The 17,845-nt window shown below is 46.6% G+C and overlaps 1 protein-coding gene across 1 annotated transcript in view; it reads left to right on the top strand.

Moving 5' to 3' along the window:
• Positions 1-17,845, top strand: part of Flt1 (fms related receptor tyrosine kinase 1) — a 167,845-nt gene that overhangs the window by 85,568 nt on the left and 64,432 nt on the right. The window contains exons 13-14 of the mRNA XM_028878044.2: positions 3,538-3,846; positions 8,246-8,392. Of these exons, the coding sequence (XP_028733877.1) occupies positions 3,538-3,846; positions 8,246-8,392 (456 nt within the window). The remainder of the gene's footprint in view (positions 1-3,537; positions 3,847-8,245; positions 8,393-17,845) is intronic.

Raw genomic sequence — 17,845 nt, 5'->3', positions numbered from 1 at the left:
AGGAGGAGTCCAACCCAAACAGACCACCTAGAGACCCAGGGAGGGACACTTCTGCCTTACTTTGGACTGCTTGTTCTGGAAGAGGGCCTCCTGAGTGGAGGGGAAAGACATGTCTACAGGGAGCTGACAGCACTTCTGAAAACCCAGGAACTTTAACTTAAGCCTGAAACAGCCCATAGCCTAGGCTTTGTCGTCTAGGGTAGGCCTGCTCCCCAGAGTTCTCTTCTTCCAGCCCTGGAAAGTGTATGTGAGGCCTGATGAGCTTGAGCTGCTTACATTCACTATTAGCTTTTAGCTAATTATTATATTTTTCATATCAAATATTTGTTCCAAATATTTATTTATGTGTTTGTTTATCTATTTTTGGTTTTTTCGAGACAGGGTTTCTCTGTGAAACAGTCCTGGCTGGCCTGGAACTCACTCTGTAGACCAGGCTGGCCTCGAACTCACAGAGATCCACCTGCCTCTGCCTCCCGAGTGCTGGGGAGTTAAAAGCGTGCGCCACCACCGCCCGGTTCTCAGGTTTTTTTTATTTTTATTTTTTTTTAAGATTCGGGCTCACTATGTATCCATGTCCAGGAACTCATATGTAAACCAGACTGGCCTAGAACTTACAGCAGTAACTTACACAGTGACCTCGGTGGCAGAGCCCCCTCCCCCTAATATCATAGAGGTGGCCCTGAGTTCAATCCCTAGGCTCCCCCACCCCTGAAGAGGCTGTGGAAACTTTGAATGTCGTTAAGATCGATTTGGCGCCTTGTTAGTTCTCGCTTTAATTCTTCCCTCTTCTTCTAACACGGTAACTTCCCCTTCCTCCGTGGGGAAGCAGCAAGCTACGGTCATTGGCATCCTTGGCCATGTCCCCTCCTAACTCTGGCACTCGCACCTGGTACCTAGAAACTAAGGAAAGCTTTCTAGTAACTCTCCGTGTTCCTTCAGGGACTATTCCTGCCGGTTTTCAGTGGCAGGGAAATGTCGAGTGTTCCCAATGAGCTCACGCTCACCCTTTCCAGGGTCTCTGTGGGGCCACCCCAGTCAGGGGACAAACCTGCTGCCCCCAGGGGCCGTTTGTGCATGATGTGTTCTGCCTACAAGAGATCTCCAGAGGGAGGCTGGCTTCTCTCCTGGACCCCTGGAGACTGGGTGGGCCCCATCCAACCGAGGAGTGTTATTCGGTGGTGATGGCAGTTGTCTTAGGGAGGAATCATTCTCTGTTCTCAGCAGAGCGGGTTGTTTTAACCCTTTCTTGGGTCCATTTTTATACTCAGGCTTAAAAAAATAATTAAGGAGAAAGTCCCTCTGGGTTTATTAAACAAAGATATTTGTCTACAGTCTTCTGTGAATCAAAAGCAAATCCTGAAGGGGGTTACATTGAGAAATAGAGCTGTTGGATGGCTTTGCTAACTGCATCTCCACCCCAGAAAAAGGTTGTTTTTTTTTCCAGTTATTTGTTTATTGTTTGTTTGTCTCCTCTTCTCCGGGTGAATTTTGCGTGCTTTTTTTTTTCTGGCACCCGGTGTGAGTATGGGTGTGTGAGCCGTCACCCAGGGTGAAACCGGAATGGCGATGTCTTATCTCCCTCGTTTCCCGATGTCACTAAATGCATTTTATTTTGAGATTCCTGGTGGTGCTGGGCAAAGATAAACAAAATCTTCCATCAGGAAACCTGTGAGCTATTTCCACCGGAAGTTTCAAATCGCTAAAGTAAATAGAGTCTCCGTGCATGACCTCAGTGGTGTGGCCGGGATCCCTGGGTGCCCACCGGCCAGGATGAGTGCCCAGGGATGGAGTGCCCTGGGGGCTGCCCTCTGTCCTCAGATCTGGGTGGATGATGACGCAAATGTGTCCTTCTCACCTGGAAGAACGTAAACCGACACTGAAGGAGAGCAGATACCTTACTTACTGTTCGGTTAGAAATGCCTGTCCATGGCTGCTGTCACATCCTCTGCAAGAGCGTCCCCTCTGCTCCTTGCTCCTCAGCCACCACCACCTCACAGGCTGCTGTTGCCCCCTGCTTCCAGGTTTCAGATGAATACTTTGGCATTTCTTCAGACGAGACATTTTATAACACAGCCAAAGCCAGAAAAACCAGAAAAACAAGCAACGTGAGATTTAGGAGAGAGCTGATATGATGTCTAATTTTGGACCATTGTCCCCTTAAGGTTTAAAGGCCTCTTTAGAGCTTTGTGTACGGAGGATAATAATAACAACAGACAACAGCTCTTTTCATCTTCAAAGCTCTTTGTAAAATGTTGGCCCAAATTCTTTGCTCAAATATAGATACATCACCAGTAACAAGCAATGGGAGAGTATTGAGAATACGTCAGTTCAGGGCCAGTAGCCATGATTTTTAAAACCCTGCAATGAATGTTCTAGAATGGAACGAAGGAGCCTATACCCCTAAACTCAAATGATGGTTCTGGAAGGACTACTAGGAGGTGGGGTGCCCAGGCTGGCGTGGAATGGGGAGGGCCTGGGGAAATGCAGAGGGAGGATGAGAACTGATCCCCAACAGAAGGGCTTTGGCTGACACCGTCACCTTCAAAACCATTAAGTGTTGTTTCTGAGACTGTCTCCAGTAGCCCTGGCCCTCTTCAAACTTGGCCTTGAACTCGTGGTCCTTCTGTCTCTGCCTCCCAAGTGCTGGGATGACAGGTACACCCCCACACCCCACTCCTCAGAATGATTTTTTTTTCTTTAGAATAAATATGACCTCCCTGCCTTGGGGTGCTGGGTATTAAACCCAGAAACTCATGCATCCTAACTAGACAAATTCTATGCCGCTGAGATACGCTCCCAGCCCTAGATTTGACTTTTAAAACTATTGAACATGTTTGGAATCTGGAAAGCGGTCCAGATTTGCCTACATTTTCAAAAGAAAACTTTTTGTGTATGAGTACAACCGTTGCCACTAGAGGGGCCTGAGTGGGGAGAACCCTGGGTGACCTCCGGCCCCCTGGACTAGTCGAGAGGCTTGGGTCTCTCTCTATTCAGAAGCTGTAGGGAGGAAGCCACTGGGAAGTACGGGCAGTCCCTGAAGGACTGGCCGACCTGCTCTGACCGACTCTGACCAGCCTTTCCATGCTCCATTGAAAGGAACTGTTTGGAACCAGCTTGGCTGCACACGGACCTTTGAGTTTTAGTACGAATTGCTCTTTGGTGATTTTATCATTTTACTCTCCTCGAATGTCAGCTTACCGGTACTGCATGTGATAAAGAGAAGGGGAATGAGGTTCTTAATCCAAGTTAGGAAAACCATTTCACCATGAAAAGCAGCTAAGGAAAAAAGGAAAAGGTTGCCGTCCCCCAAACTGCCCTGGTTTTGCATTTCCTGCATCACTTAGGATGGGCTCAACTCTACAGTCTCTCTCCCTGCTTTATTTGATCACTTCCTCTAACAGACACACAGAGCCGTTGTCCTGGCTGATGCTTTCGCTCAGCGGATCTGCCGAGGAGGGAATGAATAGTTCCCTCTTGCTGTGTCTGAGTATCTCATTGGGAGACATTGGTCTGAAGTTCTTCATTCTTATTTTATAGATGTACCGAATGGCTTTCACATTTCCTTGGAAAAGATGCCAACAGAAGGAGAGGACCTGAAACTCTCCTGCATGGTCAACAAGTTCCTGTACAGAGACATTACCTGGATCCTGCTACGGACAGTAAACAACAGAACAATGCATCACAGCATCAGCAAGCAGAAAATGGCCACCACTCAAGAGTACTCCATCACTCTGAACCTTGTCATCAAGAATGTGTCCCTGGAAGATTCGGGCACCTATGCCTGCAGAGCCAGGAACATATACACAGGGGAAGAAATCCTTCGGAAGACAGAAGTTCTCATTAGAGGTGAGCACTGCAACAAAAAGGCTATTTTCTCTCGGATCTCCAAATTTAAAAGCAGGAGGAATGATTGTACCACACAAAGTAATGTCAAACATTAAAGGACTCATTGAAAAGTAACAGTTGTCTCCTATCATCTTGGTTTATTGTTACTGTTGCTAACTTTCAGGCCCAGAGGAGACGCTCCTCTCAAAATGAGTTTGGACATGATAGTGTAATAAGGAGCCCCAGTGCTCACCGGCCGGGGTGCTCTCTGGGCGACCTGGTGTGTGTTTGGATGAAGACCCTTGTATCCTGCCTCCGCTATGTGTTCGCTCTTCTGTCTTCTCCTGCCTGATAGACAGCAACCTGGGACTCGCCTTTTATTCCACTCTGATGCCAACCTCTTTTGATATATATATATTTTCTAAGTTGTGAAGCTGCACAAACTGAATAATTTAAGCAAACACTGGTTTCTGCCAAAGATGGACACGAATAAGTTCATTTTTCAGCACAGGATGAGTACAGTTGAATTTGAGTCTTTGTCGGGTGTCTACCTGGTTTTATTTTAACTGTTTCATTGGCTCTTGATTTGTAAATAGTACCTGGATAACAAGTTATGATGCTTATTTATTTGAAAGTATTTTTTTTTTACATGAAGTATATTGATCTGAAACTGGGGGTTCTAAGATGGGTCCCAGGGGCGCAAGACGTTGATGTAATTCCAAGAGCAAAGCTTTGTCCCAGTGTGATTTATGAAGGTCTACCAAGGCAGCTCCACCCTCCTCTGTCCACTCCAGGTAATTACACCGCTGTTTCCTCGGGAGGGAGTCCAGCGGTCAGGCAATGTTCCTCACTGCCCTGGCCTGGCCTGACAACCCCTGACAGCTGGGGAAGTACAGCAAGCCTTCGTTCTGAACACTCACGGCCCCTGGGTACCGTTTTAAAGCCCTTCATCATGCTTCGATGGCATTCAAAGGTGTCCACATCCATGTATCCAGGAAATATCGTGACTAGAGATTTCAGGCAGTCTTCTTTCTAAATATCTATTAGAAAATCCACTCATTAAAAAAAGAAAAGGCCACCTTCTCTACATGCAAATGTTAATGGGATGTTTATGGGGGTTAAGAAACTGCAAAAGTATTAAAACTATTTAAATGCATGTCTTTTTTTAAAAAATCAAGAGCAATTACATTTTCAACTTGCATTTGAAGGAAAGGTACTTTTAATATGCATTGTTTTGTTTCCATGTATGATTGATCTTTGTATGTGAACTCTAGGGGTGGGGGAAGCCAGCAATCATGACCAAAATAGCGTGGCTGAGAAACAGTGGCCGGGCAGTCCAGTGGGAGGTGACAATATGGCGACTCTTCAAGCTTGGGAACTCACCAGCCTGTTTCCTCCTTTAGGTAACAGACCGGGTCCCAGGGCTAAACTTGTCTTTCACGTGGGAATTGCTTTTGTCAAGTGTGAAAGAGTAAACAATAGCATTTCCCCCAAATGCCAGTTTTATGGAGCCCCAAATGCTGTGAAAACAATCAGTAGCCTGGAAGTTGTCAGCTCAGAGGAAAGAATAATCAATTGTGTCTTGAAGTCTTACCTATGGCTCTTTGGCCTGGTCTCTTTGTTCCTTCTGAGGCAATGTGTTCCTTCAGGAAACAAAACTCCAGCACCATTAAGAAAACTTCGGGGGCCCAGCTTTTAGGAAAGCTTAAAGAAAAAAGAAAAGAAATGAAGGATTTAGGGAGCCTTCTCAGAAAAGCTGAACTGAACATGCAAAGCCTTCCAGTTCCTTCCCCAGGAGGAGGGGAAGACAGTATTCCAAGAGACAATTTTAAGAATTCCATTCATTGTTGTATAATTAATCCTTCCAGAAGATTCTTCTAAGAAAAGAAACTATTGTGTAGATTCTTTTTTGTCCTTTGGGGGATGAAGAGAGATGAGGGTGAGAGAGAGAGAGAGCCTAGAGACGAGACTAGCTGGAGGGCAGAGGGGGTGAGGCTGGCTCCTCAGCCCCTCCCGAAAGCGGAGAAAAGAAACATTTCTTTAGGGACCTAGGACCCTGCCAGCAATTCGGGGTCATACCTAAAAAGGAAAAGAACCTCTTGTAGGCAGTGGGCTCTGGCTACTGATAACCAGCAAAAATATTCTGTTAATTCAGATTATTTTAGTAGAGGGGTCAGGTTTCTATTTCTACCAACTATGTATGGGTTTCGTGTACCTTTCTTCCTTAAAATGTCAAAATACATTGTTACAAAGTATGAGGTAGAATTAACAAGATACGATTGTCAGGTTGAACCGTCTTGCAGACAGTAGCCCAACCCGAGAAAACATTTTTCCTAGGTAAATCCTTATAGTGCATGCTTCAGAAGGGGTGTGAGGGAGGACCTTGTATTTAAATGGAGAGTTCTGTGTTAATTCTGCAGCTTTGCATGCTGCTTCTGTGAAGTCTGTATCGTACAAATGGGCCCTTTGGGTGTTCTTTGCAACATTTTTGTTAAAACATTCTCTTTTAAGTACATCTGTCAGGGAAACTCAAAACCTATTTGTACAGATGATATTATAAACGGTAGCTATAAGTAATTGGTGTTTTATAGGCCCTGTATTCAAACTTCTTTTAAGGCCTATGAGCAGTGATAGATTGTTTTGTCATAGTTGACACATTGGTAATTGTAAAATGCACTGAAGGAAGCTAAGTAACTCAATGGACTGGGTCTGAGTTTTAGGTTCAATCTGGCAAAATCAGCAGGGCACTCTTAAATGCTAATTAGTGTTCTATTTTATCTTGTCTATCTCCCTGGTGTTTTGTAAAAATGTCAACATTGTCATGAGCAAGCGTGCACAGGTTATCATACAGTGAAAGCTTTTATGGGCTGCATTTTCCATCAAGAAAAGCTGACCGATTGCATAGAACATGTGCACAGAAATGTAGTAATGGTTCTGCCTGTGAGGGGAGCTAGGGGGAGACACTGGAAACGGGCAAGGACAAGAGCAGTTGTGACCATGCAGCCTGCTCAGGAAGAAGGTTTTTAATCAACCAGCACTTCCTCCAATGCTCTTGCCTTCAGACTGCATTTTATGTCAAACAAGACTGGTGATAAGCTGTGAAAACCATGTCCCTTGAGAAACCTTCACCATGTTATATGATGATACACTTCTTAACCTGGGCTTTCAAAATGGCCTTAACGAATGCTCACCCTGAGAGTCTTCCTGCAGGAATTTAAAGAGAAAGGTGTTGGGGACCAGCAGACTCCTGCAAGGGACGTGGAATCCGGGCCACAGCATCACTCTGTAGTGTACCCATTCCTAAGCTGCTCTCTCCCCGTGTTAATGCCCTAAGATGAGGAACCAAACCTGGTCAGAGAAAGCTCAGACCAGTGTGCAGAATATGTAAGTCATGCCCAAACCCTTGCTTGGAGTTTCTGTCCTAGGATTTGCAAATGAGATGGATGGGGAAGGAGGAGTGGGGGCGGGGTGGGGGGGTAGGGGGTGGGGGGGACGTTAGGAGGCATTTCTGTTCTTCTCTGTTGGGTTTGAGCCCTAATCCATCCTGCCTCACTAGAATGTATACACATCAGCAGGACTGACTGACTACTTCATTTACGCAGAGACACTGTATACTCATTTGGGGCCCTGGGGGTACTGCGGTTCCTATGTGGGATTTTAATATTATAATGTATTGCATCTTAATGTATTAAGTTCATTTTTGTTGTACTATATTGGTTGGCATTTTATTAAAATAAATTGTATTGTACCATATTTGTATGTTTCAAGAGAAAATAATATAAAATACAATATTTGTGCTATTATATAGTGCAAAACCTACAATTTGTGCCTCTGCCTCTTGAATTAACTTTTTGGTTGCTTGCATTTGGGGAGGGAATGGAGGGAGAGGAGTAATCAATAAAGCTTTGAAAAATTTCAGAATCTTCCTGTTTGGTCTGCTGCCTCGAAATGTAGGTTATAGAATAACACAACCCACCCCATAAAGCTCAAATCAACACAAACTCAGGGGCCATCGGTTCAATTCAGAGATCAAACATGACATAAAGTTACACTGGCCCATCAAAACATGTAATAGGAATGTTAAAAAAATATTATAACCCTACATACACAACCATGTTTTTCATGTTTAGTTCCTACAATGCATGAAATATTTGAGTTCTAGAAAAGCTTTTCCTTGTCAAAGCCCGTGTATTAATATCTAGAAATACAGAGTTCGGCCTAGTCCTGACTTAACCATTCTAGCACATTGCAAATTGTTGTCACGGCTTATTAAGGGAAGCAATAGCTTTAATGAGTGAAGAGAAAGAGGACAAATGCATGTTGAAATCTTAGGGTCGCCTTGGGTAGTTTCTGTCTCTATTAAAATGCCAGTCTGTTTGTGCAATCAAAGTAACCACAACCCCCTCTTTTTCCTCACTAGATCAGGAGGCCCCACATCTGCTGCGGAACCTCAGCGACTCCAAGGTGCCCATCAGCGGCTCTGCGACCTTAGACTGTCAAGCTCACGGTGTCCCTCAGCCTTGGATCACTTGGTTCAAAAACAACCACAAAATACAACAAGAACCTGGTAAGAGATGCCCCCTCACACCTGTCCGCCCCCTTCGTCACTCCCCCTCCCTTCCGGTCTTCCTGTCACCTGCCTCCCCGACACCTGGAACCTTCTGCTTAGCATGCTTGCAGACCGTGTCTCCTTCAGCTTCGGAGAAGGTAGAGTGGAGCTGGCTCTGCACCCGACCGACCCTTAGCACTAGAAAGGACCCTAACTACAACAGCTCAGAGGGAAAGAAATGGAAAGGTCACCCAGGAAGTGGTTCAGTTCACCGTCACAGCTGCGAGAGTGAGGACTGAATTTCTTGGCCTGAGGGACAGCATAGTTTCAGTGTGATTTTTTTTGTTAATTTTAAAAATTTTACATGTTTGAGTGTTTCATCTGCATGTATGTCTGTGTGCCACCTGATTGCCTGGTGCCTATGGAGGCCAGAGAGGGCGTCAGATCCACCAAAAGTGGTGCTGGGAATCAAACCTGAGTCCTCTGGAAGAGCAGCTAGTCCTCTGAATCACTGGGCTATTTCTCCATATTGCAATTTTAAACAACTAGTACATATGGAGCTCAAAGAGGTAGATTGATATTTTTTTAAATTCATCTACACTCATTTTAATAATTTGGGAGGCAGTATTTTATTATACTAGTTTAACTAAAACTTTCTTTTTTAGGTGTGTGTGGGTGTGTGTGTGTGTGCAGGTGCCAGTGGAGGCCAGCAGAGGGCATTAGATCTCCTGGAGCTGAAGTTACAAGTGGTTGTGATGTGGGTGCTGGGAGCTGAATCCAGGTCCTCTGGAAGGGCAGCCAGTGCTCTTAACCACTGAGCCACCTCTCCAGCCCTAAAAGAAAGAATGAAACAAACAACTTTCTAACTGAAACTGGTTGTTACCAGTTATTTTCTTTCAAAAGTAAAACCAACTAGACTAAAACCAGTGACGATAGACATGTCTCCTACCTGCTTCATGCTGTGGCTAGGTAAGGTTCAACTAAACTAGTAAAGAATAAAATTGTCACTTGTCTATCATGTACAAGGGCCTGGTTTGATGCCCATGTTATAAATACAATCGTTGTTTGCTCACAATATTTGACAACCTCGATCCCTCATGTGACAGTGTGGAGTCCTAAAATGTAAGTCTTCCACTCAGAGGAAGCCTGCATGGGAGTCTGACCTTGGGATGAGGCCACGGTATAAAGAAGCTTCACGATAACGTGAAGATACTTTCAGTGTCTCGGAAAGGCTTTACATTCTGCACATTCTGCAGTGCCAGCCAGCCAGGTCACACCTCCTCCAGAAGTATCACTTGTGCTATACAAACGCAGACCACTGGGACCAGCTGGTCAATGCACTGAAGGAAGGGCCTACCTCTCACAAAAAGGAGGCAGCTTGTCACTGAGTCTTTTTTTCTTACGAGGGTTTCTACTTTCCTCTTACTTAGGGGTGTGTGTGTGTGTGTGTGTGTGTGTGTGTGTGTGTGTGTGTGTGTATGCATGTGAGTGCAGGTGTGTGTGTGTATGTATGCATGTAAATGCAGGGGTGTGTGTGTGTGTGTGTATGCATGTGAGTGCAGGGGTGTGTGTGTGTGTGTGTGTGTGTGTGTGTGTGTGTGTGTGTGCGTGAAGAGTGTGAGAGTGCATGTGGCTGAGGAGGCCAGAGGCATCGATTCCTCTTGGGCTGAAGTTATGGTGGTTGTTAGCTGCCTGTCGTGGGTGCTGGGAACCGAACTCAGATCCTCTGCAGGAGCATCACATGCTCTCAGCTGCTGATCTGTGCCTTTGCCTCCTGGCTTTCGGAGATTTGGACACTACCTTTAGGAGCTCATCTGGTAACCCAAATACCTGGTTTGGGGCAAGGTTTATATCATAGAGCTATCAATTACTGAAGAGATTTGGGAATATCTTTAGGCCACTATGGAGAACAGACAACTGGGCCCAAAGAGAGTAAATGACTTACCCAAGATGATACACTACCAAAATGCTAGTTTGTGGAACATTCATCCCTCGAGGTAGTCTGCCATAGTAAACAGATGAGTGGCTGTGCGGATAAACCCGTAGCTCATAAAAAGACTGGTGTAACCTCTTTCCCTATAAATTCAGAGTCCATGTGAACATAATAAAGACCCAAAGGAGTCCTAGTCTACGGAAGCCTGGTATAGTGGTTTTAACTCTGTGTTCTCCAAACTCACGTGATGGTACACTGTGCGTATTCCATGATGGGCTAACAGAAGACGTTGGCTGGCTGTTCGAGAGAAGTGAGTCAGATTTGAATTCATTTGTCGGACCTTGAATTTGAGTGAAAGAGTCAAATATGGTGGCTCATGCCTGTGATCCCAACACTTGGGAGGTAGAGGCAGGCATATCAGGAGTTCAGGGTTCAAAGCCGGCTTAGGCTATGCAGACCCTGTCTGAAACAAAACAACAAAGTTCAACCAATCCTGAATGCCCATGGCCGTTATGAGGCTGGAGGAAAAAAAAAAAACACAGCACACACACACATACACACACACACACACACACACACACACACACACATACACACACACACACACACACGCACGCACGCACGCACGCACGCACGCACGCACGCACGCTGAAGAGGGACTGTGAGTGCTGGGTGAGTCCGCTGCGGAGACCAGGGTGTGAGGCCCCAGCCCTGCCCTTGTCTTCCTGCCCTTTGAGGCCCTGTTTACTTATGAAACTGGAATAATGCTGACTGCACGGGACACGGTGAGGCTTCGACCATTTCACTCAGCCAAGCCGCCCGTGGTCACAGCTTAGTAACCATCACTGTGGTCTGACTCTCCTCACTTGTGCAGAAACTGGCCGGTGAGTCGGAACCCACCAGAAAGCATCAGGACTGAGTTAGCATCAGTCTACCCCCAAAAGAAATGTTTGATGAGTCTTCTGTAAACTCTTACACTAAATCCGTAATAAACACCGCTGTTAGTATTTGCTAGGTTTCCCTACACTGTGTCCATCACCTCTCTTTACTTAGCCACGATAGCTGGGCCACTGAGATGGCTCCGTGTGGGTAAAGGTGCTCGGCGCAAAGCCTGATGACCTGAGTTCTTGAACCCCAGAACCCATGTGGTGGACGGAGAAGTAACTAACTCCTACTGTGAGCTTCTGGGAAGGAAGTTCTGAATGGTAGTCACACACCCATTAAGTTTCAAATGCAGCCTGAGGTGCAACCATCAGGACCACGCGCTCCATCTCCTTGAACAGCTCTCGAGTTCAGCATCACACACAGGTAACATCAAACATGCCGACTCTCCTATGGCTTTTTCTGCCATAAACCTGTGAATAAGGACCACTGGTAACCACAGTAGGCAGCCCTGACTTGCCAGGGCTCCACGGAGCAGGAACCCCCTTCATTACATGTGAAACCAGACTAAGTTTGAAAACCTGAGCCTACAACCCAGGATGCATCTTTCACAGAAAGCCTGGCCACTCAGAAAGGACTTACACACCCAGAGAATCGTAAGGGTGCTGGATCCTTAACAGGATCCGGTCCACGATCATTGTTACTTGTGAACTGATAACTCTTCAACGTTCCAAAGAAAACAGGAGGGAGGAAACTGGGCACGCATGCCAGCTCATGCCCCGGTCACCATCAAATGCCTGTTGACAGAGCTGCGGGAAGCTGGAACTTCTGCCCCTCCTCATTTCCTCCCAGGAAAACCCTGTCAGTGAGACAGCCATTCTTGCAAAGGAAAGCAAAGGCAAGAAAGCTGGGTAGCAACTTCTCGGGACAAAGGGCAGTGGCCAGGAGCAAAAGGGAATCTGGAGCGTGCAGGCCTGGGAGAGCATGCGCACCAAGGAGAGCATGCGCACAGACAGGCATGAGGGCCACCTCTGCCACAGCAATAGAGTTAGAGGAAAAGGCTCCGGCAGCCACGGGCTCTCCCGCCGCCTCCCTGCTTGATCCATGGGCATCATCACTCACTGACCACCTTTCCCGCGGTGCTCGCCTTCTGCACCCTGCCTGCCTCCTCTGCCCCCTGGGCTGCTTCAGTCCCTGCCTGGCAAACTCGGTGTCCATCTGGAATCCTGGCCACCAGGGGTGTTTCAGTTATGTCTCATGGCTAGGAGACATCCTTCCTTCACGGGTCTCTGGCAAACTCGGTGTCCATCTGGAATCCTGGTCACCAGGGGTGTTTCAGTTATGTCTCATGGCTAGGAGACATCCTTCCTTCACAGGCCCCATTCATGCTTCTTGCAATCACGCATGCTCTGGCTTCCTGTGCACTTGTTTCTCAAGCCTTGGAAGATAGGCGTGAGATCTTCCCACAGTAATGATTTGGTCAGGCAGCATGGACCGCGTCAAGTTCCTTCAGTGTCCGTAACTGTTATCGGAGGTGGACACTACTAGGGTGGACGGTTCACAGGTGGATTTTGCTTCACAAACACTGCTGCCTTAGGCACCTCACTGGTGTTGATTTGTCTTTCTCATAGCAGCTTGGGGAGGTTCACTAAGCTATTTTGCCTGTGTTACAGGTTCAGGCAGGAAGAAAGAGGGAGAGGGAGAAATAGCTGGGCTCAGGTCATGGCATGTGGGCAGCTAAGCTTGTCTCTGACATGTGCCACTGGTATGACTAGATGTACATCTCTCACGAGACAACAGACGAGCACTGGTTCTAAATGGCCAGGTTGGCATCAAAAAATATTTAACAGCAATGAAGACCTCTGTATTCCTCTCAAATGTAAAGGCTTCTAGAGACTTGTATTTAAAACGTGGTTTAAAATCATTTTAAAGTGTATTAAAGTAGATAAGGCATTTTTAAAAGCTAGGCATGCCATATATAAAGACAGAAATTATTTTGAAGCCAAATCTAGCTATCTTTAAGGGTTTTTTTTATTCATTTATTTTTATTTTATTTTGTTTTATTTGAGGCAGGGTCTCACCATGGAGCTCTTGGTTGACCTGGAACTTGCCATATCAGAATAGGCTGGCCTTGAACTAACAGGGGCAGGTGGCCCCTTTGCTTTCCCTATGCTGGGACTAAAGGCAAGGGCGACCGTGCCCAATTAATTTAAAGTTTTAAAAGGGTCAGCACTAATGCCACATCAGCTCACACCTCATTTGTTTACCTAATCAATGTTTGTAAGCTCCTAGTTCCTCTCTGGCGCAGTGCTAGGCTGTGCAGACACGATACAGATCTGTACGTCTGTCTCCCCCACACATACCCCTGCCCCGGCCCTGGGAGCTGGGGACCAAACTCAGGGCCTTATGCTTGGTAGGCAAAAGCACACCACTGAGCCAAACAAACCCTTAAGCCCTGAACTCTGGATATTCAAATTAAGTCAAATTAAAATTAAATAAATGAAGCTACTATGAAAAACTTGAACATTATATAGCCAAAAAGCCAAGTAATTGCGTCATGCATGTGTCCCGGCGGGATGCAGCTTTTTTTCAAGCCGCAGCCATCCTTGTCCGGCTTGCTCACTGTCCACGTCAGCTGGCTTCAAGGTGAATGAATGAAGTGAGGCTAGAAGAAAACACCACGACTTAATCCCAGGATGCAGATCTGTGTAACACGACCTCTGGGAAAGGGGTGGTTAATGCAGAGCTGGAAAGTCTGCTGCTAGGGGACATTTGGGTGACCACAGCGGCAAGGAGACCACACACCCCGAGAAGCCAGAATGATATGCGTTGAGAGTGTTCACCATGAAGAGGTGTCTAACATTTGAGGCAACAGATACGTTTAAATTGATTTTAAAAATCACATAATTCTGATCTTTATGTTTAAAAAAGGGGAGAGGACACATCCCCATTAGTACCTACACCTTTTATGTTTCTATATCTCGGTTAAAAGTAAATTTAAAGCTCTTTACTACAGTAGATAAGAAAAATCCATCTTCCGCATTAACTTCCTGCTTTAGGACTCTGTATGCAATGCGCTCCAATGCATAACTGTTGGGTAAATACATAGACGAAATGAGGGAGGGCTTGAAAGAGCTGGGGAAGGGGCAGAGTGTCCAAAACAGAGCTCGGCAGAGAGCAGCTGGGAGGCCCAGGGCGGGCCTGGCCGAGGGTGGAAGAAGAATCCCCTTATCTGCGTTAAGACAGAAGTGTGCTGTGGAGGGACCAGACCCTGGAGCTCAGCATCAAGCGTTCATTAGGGGTGAATTACTTGGGACAGCGGCTGCTGGGTGCATGCTTTTGTCCCCAGAGTTAGACAGACAGGACCGCTCCTGCGGGAAATTTCACTTCTGTTGAGCCCTTACAAACCGTGACAGTCTGCACCCAGACTGAAACAGTGTTGCCGAGACAGTTGGGAGAAATGGGCTCTGGAGGTCCTTTGCTCCCTCTCCAGGCCACCTGCCCAAGGGACTGGCAGTCACATTTAGTACATGCCTTCAGCTCCGTCCGCTTCCTTCTCAGATGCTCCACCAGGGTCAGAATGTGTTTCAGACAGTGATGTGGCTAAGCAGGTACCCCAAGGGGCAGTGGGGGGGGGGGAGCTGGCAAACTAGCACAGAGCTCCTTCCCAATGCTGACCTGAGAGTTCTCAGCAAAGCCTTCCTGGAGCGGTCATCAGCCAAACAACACTGAACTCCAACACGCTCAGAGTCCTTGAGGGTTCCAACGGCAGTATTTTATCCCCAGCACGCTGCATCTCCAGCAGATCAGAGCTGGAGCAGCAGAGAAGCCCCCAGAGGCCGAGATTAACCTCTCTTCTGCCGTTGAACCTTGCTCACTAACTGAGTGACCCGTCCTGCAAGGGACATCTGTCCTGTTACCCTGCATCATGACCCCACAGATCAGCACCAGTGGACGCCCTGGTGACAGACCAGAATCATCTCTGAGGGTGAAGGGATGAGGAGAGAGAGGCAGGGAGAGGGCGGGGAGAGCGCTGCAGAGGAGGGCAGGGAGGGTAACGCTCTGCCTGTGCTCTAGAACCTGCCCGATTTCTCCAGAAGAGGAACGGCAGCCACGTGCACATAGCGTGAATTTTACCGTCTCCAAGGGTGCGATTCAGGGGCAGTAGATACATCCCCAGTGTTGCCCGGTCCTGCTGCTGTCTTCTTCCTAAACCAACGTGTGTGTCTCTATAGCGCTGGGTCTTCATCCCAGGCCTTCACCCGGGCTTGGCATCCGCCACTCCACTTAGCTGCTTCTCCAGCCCTCAAAGCCTCTCCTGGCCCGTTACGGACCCAAAGTGTCTTTGGACTCCTACTACGACTCTCCCACCTACAGACTCGTGCTGTGAGCACTGCAGAGATGAGCAGCCCTGTTCCAGAGAGCAACCAGGGCTTGAAAGACCCACTGGAGAGAGAGAGAGACAGACAGACAGACAGACAGACAGACAGAGAAACGCAAGCAAGGACAAGGGAAGAGAGGAGACTAGAGACCTAGGGTGGTGAGGGTGTGGAGGTACACTCTCCTAGCAGCCCGGCACCCTGTCCGAAGCCACCGACTGGGCGCTCAGAACAAGGGGAGCTCCGACCCCAATCAGCCAGACCTTTACTCTGCAGACAGTGCTCAGAGAGGAAGCCGTTACATGGCTTTGGGTGTTACCGGTGTCACTGGGTGGGGGCTCTCTGTTCCACATGTGCAGACTTTTCCTGGAAATCCCTCCTCTTCCCAAATACAAACTTAAAAAGGTTTAACCAAGACCTAATCTGTCACACATATCAGTCATACCACGGGAGTCGCCGCTAGGCCCAGTTAAGGCCAGAGGCAAAGATGCTCTCAGATGGTCTGCTAGAGAACTTGGTCCACTGCTGTTTTCAGGGCTCGGTCGCTGCTAGAACAGTCGAATCCAGCGACTTCGGTGCCCTCCATTCCAGCTTGTCTCACTCACCAAAGAGCAAACAAAACAGAAAACGCTCTCCGTATCCGGGCTTCTTACACTATACACTACACAGTCGCGCGTATGGGAGTATGCGCAAGAGACAGACCGACCAAGCATTTACTCAGAATAAATCATAGAGAAATTCATTTTAAAACAGGTGTTTGGTATACATAGCATCTTGCCATTCATTAAAGACAACAGCAAATTCACATTTTAATGAGGTAGGGAAAGAATTTAAGACTTACTTGAAGGATTAAGTCTCGGCCGAAGGTTCTCTTCCATGGGACGTAAAGCATCTTCAGTTGTTTCTCAGAGTGAATCAGTACTTGGACTTTAAAGTCATCAAGCTCAGACGACCGCTTTGCATAGTTTTGTGATGCAAAAATGGCAAACTATACTGAAGGCCATTTCAGAAACTTCTATCCTAATCCCAAGGCAAAATTCACTGATTTGTTTTTCTTTAAGAAACTTGGACCAGCAACTCTAACAGCAATTTTGAAAATCAAGCATTCTAATTAATATGATCCAAAACTTGGTGGCAGAATGCTTGCCCACACTGGGAAAAAAAAATCTCCTTACAGAAAACTAGTGTGCATTAGTGGCTAGATTGCGTCTTCTTTTTCCACTTTTCACCTTTTTTGTTTGATTTGGCTTTTTGTTTCTTTCTTTTTTGAGACAAGATCTCCCTGTGTAGCTCTGGCTGGCCTGGAACGCTGGCCTCAAATTCACAAAGATCCACCTCCCTCAGCTTCCCAAATGCTGCAATTAAAGGTGTGCTGCACCATGCCGGCTCCACTTTTCACATTTGGTATGTGCATGTATATTTGGGCTTTTTTTTTTTTTTTTAGCATACTAAATGGAATTCAGTCTCAGTAGTTCATTTAACCAGTATTTACTGAGAACCGCTCGCTCGATGGACACGAAATCCACACTTTAGTAAAAATAAAGATTACAGACAATAAATTTCACAAACAAAGCATGTAGTATAAAATCAGATAACTGCTATGAAGAAGATGCAAACGAAAGAAGCCAGGCATGGTGGCGCACACTTTTAATCCCAGCACTCAGGAGGCAGAGGCAGGAGGATCTCTGAATTTGAAGCCAGCCTGGTCTATAGAATGAGTTCCAGGACAGCCAGGGCTACACAGAGAAACCCTGTCTTGAAAAACAAACAACCAAAAAAAAAAGGCAAACAAAACAAAGGCTTATGCTAACTGCCTGGTGCCTGGTAGCGGTGTTATAAGGCGAAGTCAGAGGGCGCCATAGACTTTTTGAGGGGATTTATGGAGGTCTATCCATCCCATCTCCTCCTTTTTAACAACCATGTCTTGCAGTATGATATGCACTCCCACAATGTATTTTTTAGTCCTCTGTGGATAGAAAAACATTTTCTTAACTTTAGCCTCTTAACAACACAGTAGAATTTCTCTGTATTAAAACAAAAACTAGAAGAACCACTGAATGTAGACAGTTATGTCTTGTGGTAGGGAGTGAATCCGTTCTTCCAGGCAGGCTATGGCAAATGTGAACATACCATAAGCGTTTATTGGCCAGGAGAGTCCATGTGTACTTATAATGTACAGATACGTGTTCAGCTCCCAGTACCCACGTGGGGTGTCTCACAACTGCCTGTAACTCCAGCTCCAGGGCATCTGACGCCCTCTTATGGCCTCGATGGCAC

Source organism: Peromyscus leucopus, chromosome 23, assembly GCF_004664715.2.
Source record: "Peromyscus leucopus breed LL Stock chromosome 23, UCI_PerLeu_2.1, whole genome shotgun sequence".
Classification (NCBI taxonomy): Eukaryota; Metazoa; Chordata; class Mammalia; order Rodentia; family Cricetidae; genus Peromyscus; species Peromyscus leucopus.
The sequence above is the reverse complement of the archived record's forward strand: the minus strand, read 5'-3'. Positions and strand labels throughout refer to the sequence as shown.